The sequence below is a fragment of the Danio rerio genome, chromosome 25, assembly GCF_049306965.1.
Source record: "Danio rerio strain Tuebingen ecotype United States chromosome 25, GRCz12tu, whole genome shotgun sequence".
In the NCBI taxonomy this organism is placed as follows: Eukaryota; Metazoa; Chordata; class Actinopteri; order Cypriniformes; family Danionidae; genus Danio; species Danio rerio.
Window position 1 is genome coordinate 12,096,718 of NC_133200.1, and position 15,702 is coordinate 12,112,419.

The following is a 15,702-nucleotide window of genomic DNA, read 5'->3' on the forward strand; positions in this document are numbered from 1 at the left end:
CTACAGAATTGTGTTTAATCAATTTATTTATACGATTTATGAACCAGCAAAAAAGTTTCTTACTTAGAATTTTTGTGTTTGTTTCCAGTCCAAATATCTACATTTTAAAGCAAAAAAACAAGATTATTTAACTTATTATTACACTCTTAGTTTTGCCTTATTTCATCTGAATTTTAAAACTAAACAATATTTTTACTTGAATTTGAAGTTGTTGTTTTTTTTAAAATAGATATTTGGACTAAAAATGAGAGAATTATTTCATTTCTGTAAGAAACTGCATTTACATCAGAATATTTATTGCAGAAAAATAAAAATATCATAATGTCAAATTTCTCCAATATCATGCAGCCCTAGTACACTTACTATGTTTACAATGTTCTAAGAGCTGAGATGCTTGTTTAGATTTTCTCAGATATATCAAGATAAGTGCGCAAAGGTCTTTCTCTCTCTCTTACACACATATACATACACTTCACCTTACTCTCCGCGTAGACGCGGGCGCAGCCGATTGAATTTTTTTGGCTCAAGACTTCTGGTCTCATTCACTTCCATTCATTTTTAGACATTAAAAACAGCTCGTTTTGTTGCTTGATGTTGCAAACTGTTGTTATTATATTATTCTGTTTTGTCTGTATAGTCATGCAAACACTTGTTTGTAGAGCAGGTAGTTTGACCATTTTTGCCGTTTATTATTCCAAGTAATTTCTCCCATAGGCAACTGAATCAGAAGTTCTAAAACATACGCAAAAACGAGCAAACTTCCGCACTGCAGAATAAAGTCAATACTCTGTATAAAGGCAGAAACCAAGCTTTTAGTTACACTGCAATTGGTGATTAACAGTAAAAATAAAATAAAAGATGACCTCTTTTCAAACCAGCAATTAATAATGCGTGATTGTATCGTAATATAATATGATTATAAAACTGTCATTATAATGGAAGTCAAAGGGGTCAAGATGGCCACCAACATAATGAAAACGTAGTTAGTTTCCATGTGTATTGTTGAATTTTTTAAAGTTGGCAAAGCATTTTATCAAAATGTGTCAAAATAAATAGAATTGTCATCAAAAGTTTATTTCATTTACTGAAACACAGAGAAAGTTGTGGCCAAATTAAGACGCAAATGCTCCGTTTTCCCCCACAGTCCAAAGACACGTGCTATAGGTGAATTGAATGAAACTAACTTGGCTATAGTGTATGTGAGTGAATGAGTGTGTATGGATGTACTGGGTTTCAGCCGGTAGGGCATCCGCTGTGTAAAACATATGCTGGATAAGTTAGCGGTTCATTCTGCTGTGGCAACCCCTGATAAATAAGCCGTAGGAAAATGAATAAATGTGTGTTTTTTTTATGAATTAGCGAAACTAAGTAGTTCAAAAAAATTGGTCGCCTGAAAATAAATTTGCTAATAATGTCATCAGGCCATGTAGGCAGGTGAAAAAACATAGGCCCAGCCTTTAGTAACGAAAATGAAAAATACACAGCAATTACAAAACAAAATATCATAAAACACTTATGATGATAATCTCTTTGTAGAAAGAAATGATGACGTTCAAATTGATGTCAGCAACTTAATATGGATAAAGTAAATGCGTTTAAAATCTGATGATGTCATCCAGGCAGGGTAGGCGGGTTTAAAAATGCCCTGCTGCCCATTAACATTTCCATCTTAATAGAGCAGTATTGGTTTGAAATAAGGTTGTTGAAAGAACAAGGTCTTGATTGTCAATGTTTTTGATGTAATTCATCCTCACCAGATAAAAGTATTCATAAGATAACATTAAAAGAAGAAATGCTCACTTTCCTTCAATGTGTGGGCTTTTCTGGAGAAATGATGTGGGAGTTGTAACTTGAGGTTAACGGATCTTAACCTTTAAGCCATCTACAGTAAGTTGTTGTCAACTCTCTATAACTATCACATGATCAGAGATTGTAGCAGTGTGGTTTTGTTTTTAAAAGCTTATAAATCTCCTTTGGGTGTGTCTAAATCTGCTGCAGTTTTGTGGTCTCAAAGTACACGCTGACAGAGAAAAGCAAACGAACCATCCGTGCAGGTACCTTTTGAAAGCGAATTAGCATTTTTTTTTGTTAGCATAGCGTTGAATAGGCTGTTCATGTTTATATACTGTGTTGATTTTTGAATGCACATCACTATTATTGTTAGCTTTCCCAGAGAAAATATGTAAACATTAGCTTAGCGTAGCATTTTTAAATGATCAGCTGTGACTCAACCGAAGTGTTTGTGACTAAATTCTGTGGTAAGCATCAGCTGGCAAAGGTGGAGTCGCACAGGAAAATGATCATTTTACGCTCTCCACGAAAGAGGAAGGCAGGAAATGGCTCAGTCTTGGTGTTTTTTTCCAGATGTCTCTCCTGTTTAATGCTGTTTTGCAGGGATTATTCCATCTGCAAACAAGTTCTGCTAAAATGATGGTTTGTGGCTTGTGGATTCACTGCTGATTGAGTTTTGTGTTTGTTTGCCTTCAGATTGCAATGCACAAGTCCACAAAGGCTGCAAAGAGAGTCTTCCTGTCTGCGCTAAAGTCAAGATGAAGGTAATTCACGGTCTCGCTTCTCATATGACTGTCATAAATGGGACTTTTGTGGCGTATGCTAATTATTGTTTTGACCAAAAATAAGGATTTAAAGGACATTTTACCTCAAAAGTATTGCACAGAATGACAGAATTCGATTAGTATTTCAAAATGTTTGTGTAATTAAAAAAATAATAATTTAAGACAATACATTGCCGACAAAAACACAATTTTTTTTTATCTACCTCTCGATTTTGGGTTTATGGATTTACATAATGTTTCCTAATATTTATTTGTCTCCCGTTGTCTATTTGTCTCACTCCCATCGATTTGTGTCTGTATATTTCAATCAGAATACATAAATGTAAAGGCTTTTTTCCTCAAAATAATATATCTGAACCATAAATCTACAATTCAGCAGGGCTTACATTTATTCAAATCTATATTTATTTAAGTCTACAGGTATATTTACATATTTACAGAGGGATTTGCTCATAGTATAATTTCGTTAATTATTTATTTTATGCAATAAAGTTGACTTCAATAAAAATAAAAATTGATTTCTTCCAGTGCTCAGATTATTATGCTAGAAATGTATGCAAATTAGCGTATATTTAAAGGGCCATGAAATCCCTCCTGTCTCAGCAGGTTGTTTTCACACCTTTAGTTTGGAAAGTTATTTAACCCTTGTAAAGTCAGAGAAGTGGGTTTGTCCAGCTTTGTTTAGGTGGGCGTGTCGAGTGGCAAAAGAGGGAAGGGTTTGCATGAAAAGGGGAGTTTTATTATGTGCACTACAGCTGATTTTCACAGTGGCAACACAAACTGACAGTGATTCTGGAGTTCGGATTTAGTCATTTTGACTAAGGTATGTCTATAAAAACTGAAAAAATACTGCTGACAATACTAATTACCTTTGCCATCTGAATAAACATAAACAAAGAACATTGAATACAAACTTTCCAAATTGGAACCAAGTCATTTTTCAAAAGACAAGTGGCAAATCCGGATTTCACCATTTGCAGATTTGAAAAGACATACAAACATATTTTTGTCACGTGTTAGCAAACCACTGTAATCCAACTGCTTGTGTCCACATGCAAGCTCTGCTCAAATTGCGGGAAAAAATCTAAACAAAACCTTCATTGTGGCACATTTAAAAATGCAACACTGACGACCCATGTCTCTGAACAATTCTACTACTACTACTTGTTTAAATATTCTGTAAACACTGTAACAGGTAAAAGGAAAGCTATATTATGCATATATACTTCAAAGCTATATTATGCATATTAATAAAGTTGCATCTTGTTCACAATAGAGTGTGCTGAATGGTTCGAACCAAGTCTTTCTCTTGAATTAATAAACAGATGTGCTGAAAACTACCAATATTCACTTGTTGGCTAAATATATGTGTCCTAATAGTGTTTTTTAGCAACGTGGGACAACTGTCAACATCTTAAATGTGTTTTGGTGTTTCATGACCCTTTAATTAAACATTGCCTTATTTCCCACATTGCAAAACTTGTAATTCAAAAAGCAGTTCCTAATGAATCCAATCACTTGAGGGAAGTATGGTGGGTCAGTATTATATTTTTTTACCCATAATCCCATTTCAAATATTTCTTTCAGCAGCAAAAACAGCAGCAGACTGTTACAGATTCTGCCTCGACGCCTAGTGTCACCCTCAGAAGTAAAAGTAAGTTTCCCTTATACTCATTTGATGTATTCTTCTCTATTTGCATGTTTCATAAATCTCACTATATGATGCTTTCTTTTAAAACATTTTTAAAGCTCTTCCAGCAAGGGATCGTCCGTGGTCCACAATATCCATTCCCGATGACCAGCCGGCTCCCCTCGCTCCTCCTCGGAAAAGCCCCAGCAGCATCATGTCTTTCAACAGCAACCCACTGTCCAAGAGCATGTCCATTAATAACATAGCAGGGTCAGTGCTGATGCTCGTGAATATATTTTGATGATTTTTTTTTTCTTCTTTTGAAACTTCTTTGGGAAAGCATTGGATTTTTTTTCTGTATACTATGAATCTTAGAAAATCAAATGCATTAATACAGGGGTGCCCAAACTTGGTCCTGGAGGGCTGTTGTCCTGCAAAGTTTAGTTCCAACTCCAATCAGACACACCTGCACTAGCTAATCAAACTCTTCTAGGCTTTCTGGAAACATCTGTGCCGGTGTGTTGATGCAAGTTGGTGCTAAAATCTACAGGACAGCGGCCCTCCAGGACAGTTTGGGCACCCCCGCATTAAAACATGGTGTATTTTTACTTAGCTTTTTTTGTGTCTATGTCATTGTTAGCTGTTGTGTAAGTGTTTATTGCAGAATTACTTGTAAGAGTACGTGTTTAGGTATGGAAAAATCGAATTAAGTAACAAGTATGTAATGTATGTTGTTTTTCTTCCTAACATTCAGACAAATGGACGACACTCCTCTTAAGAAGTTTCTGTCCCAGTCAACGGACTCTCTTCACAAGACCAGTAAAGTCACGGAGTCTACAGAATCTCTTACTGATGAGGGTAAGAGTTGATTTAAAAAAAAAAATAAATTAAAAAAAAATAAATATACATATATATATATATATATATATATATATATATATATATATATATATATATATATATATATATATATATATATATATATATATATGTATTGTTTATTATTTATGGATTATTTACATTGTAGTTATTCTCAGTTTATTTTATTAAATTTAACGAATATGTTATAATAATAATAATAATAATAATAACAATAATAATAATAACAATACTACTAATACTAAGTGTGAATTTAATTATTAAAAAATATGTATTTACATAAAAAAATAAGTAAATGATTTGTATTTGAATTAACAAATTTTCAACAAATGTTTTGGCTCTATTTATTTAATTTAAAAAACATCCAGAAATATTGCGAAATGCTATTTAAAGTCATTTTCAAATACACTTGAATTCATATACTAAAAATTAAAAATTTTTTTGTTACAAAATTTTACTTAACTGTCATTTTGATCTTTGCATTCATCAAAATCTGAAAAAAATATGAGAAATACAATTTCACAATTTAGCACAACAAAATATAATGCATAAACAAAATGTTTTTATATTTGATAATATTAATAATTTTTATCCTAAAAGAGTGCATTTAAAAAATAATAATTAAAAAGTTCAGTTAAAAATACATAATTTATAAATGCTGTTTGTTTAACCTTACTATCAACATTAATAATTCAGAAAGACAAATCTCACAAATTAGCAGCACAATTTCTTTTTTGCATCAAATGACTTGTTCTGTTTTAATTAAATAAATGCATTCTTATGCTGTGTTCACACCAGACCCGGCAAACGTAAATGAATGGCGCTATTCATGCATAATTAGACATGTGAACATATTGAGTTTACTCTATTCACTTCACAACAGACGCGTATTCGCGTCATGGGTGGGGCTTCTGTTTGCTTGCTGACTCTGTCTCCATTGCTAAATGGATAACATGGATTTTGTTGAGATAGTAGCTTTGCTTTATCTGCTTTAGGGAGGCTGAAAAACAGCATATATTAATTCAGAGCCATGTCTGAGTCCACTAGATCCTTTCAGAGGTGCACCCAGCTCTGAGTTCATCAACTCCTTCAGAAACTATACCTAGATGATGGAGGATTTCAGCAGTGCTTCAGACTTAGCAGAACCCAGTTTAATGAACTGTTGTCAGGTTTTGGCAAGAGGATTTTCCCTCGGTACAACAACAGGGACTACATCATTATCACGGCCCTACAAGAGAAAGCTTCTGATTGAATAGCGCAGCACGAATGTCTGCTGAAGTTAGATTTTTCAGCACAAATGATTCGCACAAAATGCTCAACTCGCGGCATTTTATTCACGCAAATCATGTCATTTGAGCCACTTCATTCATGCAAATTGTGCCACAGGATGTCTATTTGCATCTTTGCATAACTTAAAATGTGAATCACACGATTGATGCTTCATCCCCATGAACACAGCATCAAACAGCTAAAAATTCTTTTTTTCCCCCCAAAAACTTAAAAGGTCCATTCCAAACTCAGATTTTTAAATAGTTGTGTAACTAATCCCTACAACTGACCTACAGGTACAGAGATGATGGACAGCCAGCTGATGGGAGAATTTGAAGCTGACGCCAAAGAGCTGGAGGCTGATTCTTATAGCTTCACGGTAGACAAGAAATTTCTTAAGCAGCTTAAAAAGGATGTTATCAAAAGGCAAGACGTCATCTATGGTAAGCAGAACCTACCAGGTTCTCCCATCCAGCTTCTGCTTTCACTATAAGACTTACTAAATGAGGTCATTGACACTCTTGAAAGGTCACACAGTAAGGTTATTTGCTCCTGTCTTTGTCAGAGCTCATCCAGACAGAAATGCACCATGTAAGGACCTTAAAGATCATGGCTGATGTTTACAGCAAAGGACTACTGAGAGAAGTTCAACTAGAAGCTCAGACGGTGGAGAAGATGTTCCCCATGTTGGACGATGTTCTGGATTTGCACACACAGTTCTTTTCACACCTGCTTGAAAGAAAGAAGGAATCAGGGAGCCAAGAAGAGGGCGGCTTTGTCATCCAAAGGATTGGCGATGTGCTGGTTTCTCAGGTAAGGTCGAGCTCAGATTTTTGGTGAAACATTGATGCTTCTGGATCTTGTTGAAAAGGCCCTTTTTTCCCTGATTGTCCCACTTGTTCTTTAGTTCTCAGGTTCCAGTGCTGAGAGAATGAAGAAGGTCTATGGGAAGTTCTGCGGCAGGCACAATGAAGCTGTGAACTTCTACAAGGAGCTTCACACCAAAGACAAACGCTTTCAAGCTTTCATCAAGGTAGTCATCTCTAATCCTTGCAAATATGTGAAAGTAGCCTAAAGCGTTCTTTCTTTTCTTCTCAAGTCTCTAAAATGGAACCGATCCCATGTTTCACATCTGTTTCTGTTTTCCAGAAAAAGATGAGCAGCCCTGTTGTCCGACGGCTAAGCATTCCTGAGTGTATATTGTTAGTCACACAACGAATCACAAAATATCCCGTGTTACTACAGAGAATACTGCAGCACACGAAAGGTATGACTTGTGGTACTATATTCAAAACAATCTTCTTTGTGATGAACCTGCTGATATTCTGATATTTCGCATGGCAGAAAACGAGGAGGACCATGCAGACGTTAGTCAAGGTCTGAAGCTGGTGAAGGAGGTGATTGCTGCCGTGGACAATAAAGTGAATGAGCATGAGAAGAAGAAGAGGCTAAAGGAAGTGTACAGCCGGACGGACAACAAGTCCATCATGAGGATGAAGAGCGGGCAGATGTTTGCCAGAGAGGATCTGTTACGTGGGCGGAAGTTAATTCACGACGGGCCGCTGCAGCTCAAGAACTCAGCTGGCAGACTCAAGGGTGAGAACAAGTGAATTGGGTTCACTGATGAATATACCACCAGAACACCACTCAGAAACCCTTAACAACACCCTAAAACTATGTACAGTAACAACATGATAGAATTCCTAGACATCTGTATAACAACACTATGGCAAACAATTACAACATTAAGCAGGTGTCAAGCTTTAACCGTAATTAAACACACCCCTACTGAAAAAAACAGCTTAAACCAGCCTAGGCTGGTTGGCTGGTTCTAGCTGGTCAACCAGGCTGGTTTTAGAGGGGTTTCGGCCATTTCCAGGCTGGTTTCCAGCCATTTCCAGCCTGGTCTTAGCTGGTCAGGCTGGGAGATGACCAGCTAAAACCAGCTTGACCAGCCTAGCTAGGCTGGGAGGCCAGCCAAAACTTGTTATGTCCAGCTTAAACCAGGCTGGTCAAGCTGGTTTTAGCTGGATTTATCTGGTCAGTTTCCAGCCTGACCAGCTAAGACCACGCTGGAAAAGGCTGGAAACCAGCATGGAAATGGCCAAAACCCCTCTAAAACCAGTCTGCTCGACCAGCTAAAACCAGCCAACCAGCCGAGGCTGGTTTAAGCTGGATTTTTCTGCAGGGATCTGATCAAACTAATTAAGTCTTTCAATCTTGTTTGAAGCTTATATGTTGAAGCAAGATTAAAACTAAGCCAAGCAGGGCTGCAGCCCTCCAAGAAGAGTTTGGCACCTTTGGTTTGACACCCCTGACGTTGACACTCTAGCAAGCATAGAACAGCTAAAAAAAAGATGTCACTTAAGATGAAAACCTAAGCAACAAATAGCAACTTCTGTATGACAACACTACAGCAGAGTCACCAAAATCAACCACAGTGACATGATGAAATGGCCAGAACACAAAGACCAAAGGGGTCCAACTCAGTTTAGCTTTAACCCCAATGAAAACACACCTGATGGAACAACAAACATAAATAAAAAAATAATAAAACTTATTCTGAAGACCTAAGTAACCATATAGCAACACCATAACAACTAATCACAATACAATATTGAAACATTTAACAGCAATCATATCATAAAATGTGCAGAAACCCTACTGTATAGCAACACCTTGGCAACCAACCACAACACCCTAGCAACCACTTTACTGAAATGTCATAGAGCACTCTAAACACCTAGGCAACCGCGTAGAAACACCATAGCTACTAATCACCACACCCTAACAACCACATGACAAAACGTACTTAGAAATTGCTTCGGCAAGACCATAGCAACCATGTGACAGCAACAACATGACCAACATGACAAGACTGACTCAGAAAACCTAGATGTCTACATAGAAATATGAAATCAACCTCATATGAGAAGTGATATGATACAATGCAGAGAACAGGTACTTTAGAAAACCTCACCAAGTAACTGCATAACAAAATGCACAGAAAATCTAGGTTGCATAGCAACCAGTCTTGGCAATCAATCACAACACCCTAGAAACCACTTTACAGAAATGGCATAAAGCACTCTAAACATCTAAACACTTGGGCAACCACATAGCAACACCTAATCACAATTGTAACATCAAGTAAGCACATAACAGCACTGGCATAATACAATGTACACAAAACCAACCTTGGCAACCAATCACAACACCCTAGAAACCGCTTTACAGAAATGGCATAAATCACTCTAAACACCTAGGCAAACACATAGCAACACAACGGCTACTAATCACAACATAATAGAAACCGCAAGAGCCTAGCATAAGCAACAACTCGCTTAGAAGAACACCTAGGCATCTGCATAGCAACACCCTAGCAATCATGTAACAAAAACAACACAGACAGCAGAACTCAAATAAATGGCATGATGGATGGATGGATAGATAGATGGATCAATAAATAGATGGCTGGCTGGATGGATAGATGGCTAAAGGGATAAATAGATTGATAGATCTCTGAATGGATGGCTAGATAGATGTTGGATGGCTGGATATATGGATATATAGATGGCTGGATATATATAGATGGATGGATGGATAGATAGATGGATGGATGGATGGATGGATGGATAGATAGTCAGACAGCTAGATGGATAGATAGTCAGACAGCTAGATGGATGAATAGACTGGGATAGATAGATAGATAGATAGATAGATAGATAGATAGATAGATAGATAGATAGATAGATAGATAGATAGATAGATAGATAGATAGATAGATAGATAGATAGATAGATAGATAGATAGATAGATGGACGGATAGATAGATGGACGGATAGATAGATGGACGGATAGATAGATAGATAGATAGATAGATAGATAGATAGATAGATAGATAGATAGATAGATAGATAGATAGATAGATAGATAGATAGATAGATAGATAGATGGACGGATAGATAGATAGATGGACGGATAGATAGATAGATGGACGGATAGATAGATAGATGGACGGATAGATAGATAGATGGACGGATAGATAGATGGATGGATAGATAGATGGATGGATGGATTGAAAACCAAGACGTAGCAACACACAGCATAGCAACACCATAGCATCCATGTAACACAAACAACATGACATAACTCACTCTGAAAACCTTAGCAACAGGATAGTAACACCTGATGAGAAAATGCTAAAACATTTGGAGCCCTTAGACAAAACAACGTGGCAACACCTTATTAACCACTCAAAAGATGTTAAAATTAAAGTAGTGAATTTTATTTCATTTTTTTTTTGCAAAATATACCATGTGCATGAATTACCATGATGTTTCCCTGACAGAACACAGTCCCATCTATCACCACAGAAACACACACCCACACTAACACAAACAGGGCCTGTTTTTAAATCTATCGAACATGCTCTTCTCCAGATGTCCAGGCTCTGCTGCTGAGGGACGTGATTGTGTTCCTGCAGGAGAAAGATCAGAAGTACATTTTCGCCTCTTTGGTATGTTTAGCATTCATCAATAATCCGCTTGTTATGTCTGACATCATGCATCACAGTTTCCAGATCCAAATGCTCTATCAGATGCCGAAAGCAAACAACGAATGGTAGTAATTAGTGATATCAAATGATCTGTCACATCCAAACTAAAAGGTTGCATTTACATAATATATATGTGTCCTGTATATATTTATTTACATGTTTGGGAAAATATGTATTTATATTTATGTTGTATATTAAATATTTACATTGACAGATGGATGCATGGATATAGATACCTACATAAATATATATGTACATGTTTGAAAAAATGTTTATTTATATTTCTATGAAATATTTGCATATTTAGATGGATGGTCGATAGATGGATAGCTATATATAGATACCGATGGATGGATGGATGGATGGATGGATGGATGGATAAAAATATAAATGCATAAATGGTTAGACAGATGAATAAATGGATGGATGGGCGGACGAATGGATACATGGATGGATGGACGAATAGAGGGATGGATGGCTAGATAGGTGGATGGATGGCTACAGTAGATGGATGGATGCTAGATAGGTGGCTGGCTGGCTGGATGGATGGATGGATGTGTGTATAGATAGATGGATAGATAGATGGATAGCTAGGTAGATGGCTGAGTGGATGGCTGGATGAATAGCTAGATGGATGGATGGATGGATAGCTAAATAGATGAATAAGTAGACGGATAGGTGGATACATGGATTGATGGATGGATGGATAGGTGGATAGATGGATGACTGGATAAATGGATGGATGGATGGATAGAGGGCTAGATAGATGGTTAGAAAAATAGATAGATAGACAGACAGATGGCTGGATGGATGAATGGCTGGATGGACGGATAGCTAGATGGATGGATCCTAGATAGATGGGTGAATGGATGGATGGCTGAATAGATAGCTAGATAGATGAATAGGTAGATAGATAGGTGGCTACAGTAGATGGATGGATCCTAGATAGGTGGCTGGCTGGCTGGCTGGATGGATGGATGGATGTGTGTATAGATAGATGGATAGCTAGGTAGATGGCTGGATGAATAGCTAGATGGATGGATGCTAGATGGATGGATAGCTAGATAGATGAATAGGTAGACGGATAGGTGGATACATGGATTGATGGATGGATGGCTAGGTGGATAGATGGATGACTGGATAAATGGATGGATGGCTGAATGGATAGAGGGCTAGATAGATGGTTAGAACAATAGATAGATAGACAGACAGATGGACGGACAGATGGATGGATGGATATATGGATGGATGGACAGATAGCTAGATGGATGGATCCTAGATAGATGGGTGGATGGATGGCTGGATAGATAGCTAGATAGTAGATGGATAGGTGGAGGTGGATACATGGATTGATGGATGGATAAACGAATGGATGGATAGATAGATGGATTGATGGATGGATAAACGAATGGATGGATAGATAGATGGATGGATGGATGGATAGATGGCTAGATAGATAGGTAGAACGATAGATACATACGGATAGATAGATAGATGGCTGGATGGATATATGGCTAGATAAATAGATAGATATATAGGTGGTTATTAAAGGCTTTTTTTCAGTTTAGTAGACGATCAGACTTATAAACAGTATTTCATACATCTCAACTTAAGATATTATATTATAATTATATTATATGTTTACTTCACACTTTGTTCTTTAAATGCTGAATGATTAATAGTACTTTATCCTTACAAGTTTAGAAGGAACATAATTAATCATATTGTGGCTGTAATTTTCTACTCTGATCTTTCAGGACCAGCGCTCCACCGTCATCTCCCTGCAGAAGCTCATTGTGAGGGAAGTAGCCAATGAGGAGAAAGCTCTGTTTCTGATCACAGCAGGCATCGAGAAGCCCGAGATGGTAGAAGTGTACACAAGCTCCAAAGAGGAGAGAAACACATGGATGCAGCTCATTCAGGAGGCCATGCAGTCTATGTAAGCCTCCTTATATGAAATAAGATGCTCCAATTTGGTGTATGCGTCTAATTAAATGAACAAAAACAGCGTTTGTATACATTAAAAGCTTGATAAATGCAAGTAGTTTGTACTTGAATGTTTTTAATAGCTGCTTTGTAAACTCAAACTCTTTTATCCTCATCAAATCATTCTTGTTCTCATATGCTAATTGTTTCTTGCTAATTAAAGTGTTGTTACTCTTGATGACATGTTAGTGGTTATCTTATATAAGTCATATCAAACAGTTATTTTTGAGTCAGAAAAAAACATTTTAAGGAAATTCATAGCAACATGTAATTTCAATATTTTAAGATGTATTTAAATTCTACCCTTATTTGGGTTAATTAGTATAGAATAAATAGAGTTATACTTTAATAGTGACTATTATTGTAACAAAAGATACTTTTTAAGCATCTGAATTTGTGAGAGCTGGTAGTCTTTCTTTACAGACTGTCCATTTCCTCCAGGGAGAGAGATGATGATGAAGGTGTGCCAAGTGAAAACGAAGAGGACAGGAGACTTCAGGAAATCAAGGTCAAGGAGTTCAGAGGTACAGAAGTTTGTTTTCCTCTTTCTTGCTTGAAATGAATTATTCATGTAAACTGGGTAATAAAGAGACTAAGCTGAAAAGAAAATGAATGAATGAATGTATACTGGGTTTGTTTGGTTTTAAACAAAAAGTGAAAATCTGCATTTTAAGGCATTTCTTTTTTCAAGGATAATAATTTTTTAACCCTCTAGTACAGGGGTCGCTGTTCGCTGATGTTATTTTCAGTTAAAACTCAATTCACACGGCATGATTTGAATCGCCGACAGCTCCAGATATTTAGCATGCCAAATATCTCACAGGCATCGTCGACTCATCGGCGATTCTCTCAGATCGCATCTTTGAAAGTTCATACCTAGTGATTGTCACTCACGTGCACAAGCAGCGATTTGCCCGTGATTTCAGGCATTTGTCGGCGATTTCTCAAAACCTGTCGGCGAGCCAAAATTGGGGCTAAAATCACGCATTCTGAACTAGGCATTACCTGTAGGTTTCAAACAAGCCTGAAGGACTCAATTAGTTTGATCAGGTGTGTTTAATTAGGGTTGGAACTAAACTGTGCAGAGCTGCGGCCCTTTTGGAACTAAGTTTGACACCCGTGCTCTAGTAATTGTGCAGGATCCAAATTAAATGGAAACAACAAAAACTACAAGTCATCTTTATGTATGACAGTTAGTAAAATGTCCTTCTTAAATAATGAGAAATAGGTGATCTGTAGCCTTAATAAACAAGAAAATTTGCAAACCTGTATTGTTTCTCCGCAGCAATCCTTTATATATTTAAATATTTACTTGTAGAATTGAAAAAGGTATGGAACATTCATATTTTTCAAGGTATTGAATTGAAGTTAAAATACTCCAGTATCATGACAACACTAATAAACAAGAACATTTGCTAACCTGTATTTTACTTGTTATTCCGCAACAACCCTTTAAATGTTTTCTTGCAGAATCGAATATCGATATTTTTAACCCCTTAAGGCCCGAGGTGTTTTTTACATGCATTTTTTATTTCTCTTTACTATTTGGGCTTATTGGAACCTAACTAGAATAAAACTCAAAGATCATCTTTTTATATGATGTACTTTTCGAGTAAAATGATGTCCATATATGTGGATTCGTAGTCCGAATTGACATAAAACTCTTTTTCCTTAAAACACTTTTTGCATATATAACATATAATTTTTTTAATTTGACTATACATTTTGACTATCAGAGAGTAAAAACTATTTTTTTTTCCATTTTGGGCAGTTAAAAATAGGGTTTGGGACATTTAATATGCTGCAAAACAGTCTGTAACGAAATATAAAACATTTAAAGTATTTTAAATAGTCACTTAAGAGCTAAAATGTGCTGTACACGTATGCGTCCATTAAGCCCTAGGAGGTTGAGGTTTCATATCAATGTTAGAAATTCCAGTATCATGACAACACTAATAAACAAGAACATTTGCAGACCTGTATTTTATCTCCGTTACTTCACAACAATCTTTTAAATATGTTCTCGCAATATCGAAAATGGTATGGAATTTCCATATTTTTCAAGGTATCTAAGTTAGGAATTCCAGTATCATGACAACACTTATAAACAAAAACATTTGCAAAACTGTATTTTATTTTTGTTTCCCTGCAGCATTTCTTTAAATATTTCCTCGCTGTATTAAAAATGGTGTTGAATATTGATATTTTGCAAGGTATTGTTATTGAAGTTCTAAATTCCATTATTGTGACAACACTAGTCAGAAGCCACTTGTTGGTTTATGCTCTTGTTTTCCACCTTCTTTACGATATCACACGCCATTTAAAATGGCATTATCTGAGACAATGACTATTGTTACAGACAAAATAGTGTTGTACTTATACTTCAAGTTAGGAAATAAAATGAACCTGTCTATACAGATCAGCTGCACAAAAGAGACGAGCAGATCTTGACGTTACTGGAGGAGAAGGTGAAGTTGTTCAGGGACATGTGTGACTGTGGTGCACCGGACGAGACGGGGCTTCGTAATCGAATGCTCTTCAGGGCCACGACGGATGATGTCACCAGAGGAGAGCCAATCATGAAGGAGGCTCTGAAGGAAGGTGAGTTATAACATTAACCACCCCTCCCCCCCATCCACCGCTCAAAAAAAATAGCACTTATAAACAAATGCTGCTATTGAACTGAATGCATAAAGCATGTTTTTGTGAATATTGTTTTCTAAGAGGGTAGAAATGAGGAATATAATTGGGTTTGAGGGTGTTAGCAATATGTTGCATCAGACGAGCATATGTTCCCTAGCCTG

The 15,702-nt window shown here is 36.6% G+C and overlaps 1 protein-coding gene across 50 annotated transcripts in view; it reads left to right on the forward strand.

The window, feature by feature from the left end:
* Window positions 1-15,702, forward strand: part of akap13 (A-kinase anchoring protein 13) — a 197,600-nt gene that overhangs the window by 164,233 nt on the left and 17,665 nt on the right. For 18 of the 50 annotated variants that reach the window (XM_021470634.3, XM_068217498.2, XM_073942834.1 and 15 more), the window contains 13 exons: window positions 2,488-2,555; window positions 4,164-4,230; window positions 4,326-4,476; window positions 4,961-5,064; window positions 6,651-6,797; window positions 6,920-7,167; window positions 7,262-7,387; window positions 7,504-7,621; window positions 7,699-7,950; window positions 10,797-10,873; window positions 12,670-12,851; window positions 13,340-13,422; window positions 15,317-15,499. In XM_021470634.3, the coding sequence (XP_021326309.1) occupies window positions 2,488-2,555; window positions 4,164-4,230; window positions 4,326-4,476; window positions 4,961-5,064; window positions 6,651-6,797; window positions 6,920-7,167; window positions 7,262-7,387; window positions 7,504-7,621; window positions 7,699-7,950; window positions 10,797-10,873; window positions 12,670-12,851; window positions 13,340-13,422; window positions 15,317-15,499 (1,806 nt within the window). Of the gene's footprint in view, window positions 1-2,487; window positions 2,556-4,163; window positions 4,231-4,325; window positions 4,477-4,960; window positions 5,065-6,650; window positions 6,798-6,919; window positions 7,168-7,261; window positions 7,388-7,503; window positions 7,622-7,698; window positions 7,951-10,796; window positions 10,874-12,669; window positions 12,852-13,321; window positions 13,423-15,316; window positions 15,500-15,702 lie in introns of all 50 variants that reach the window. The other 32 variants (XM_009297839.5, XM_021470632.3, XM_021470631.3 and 29 more) reach the window with 3 other exon arrangements.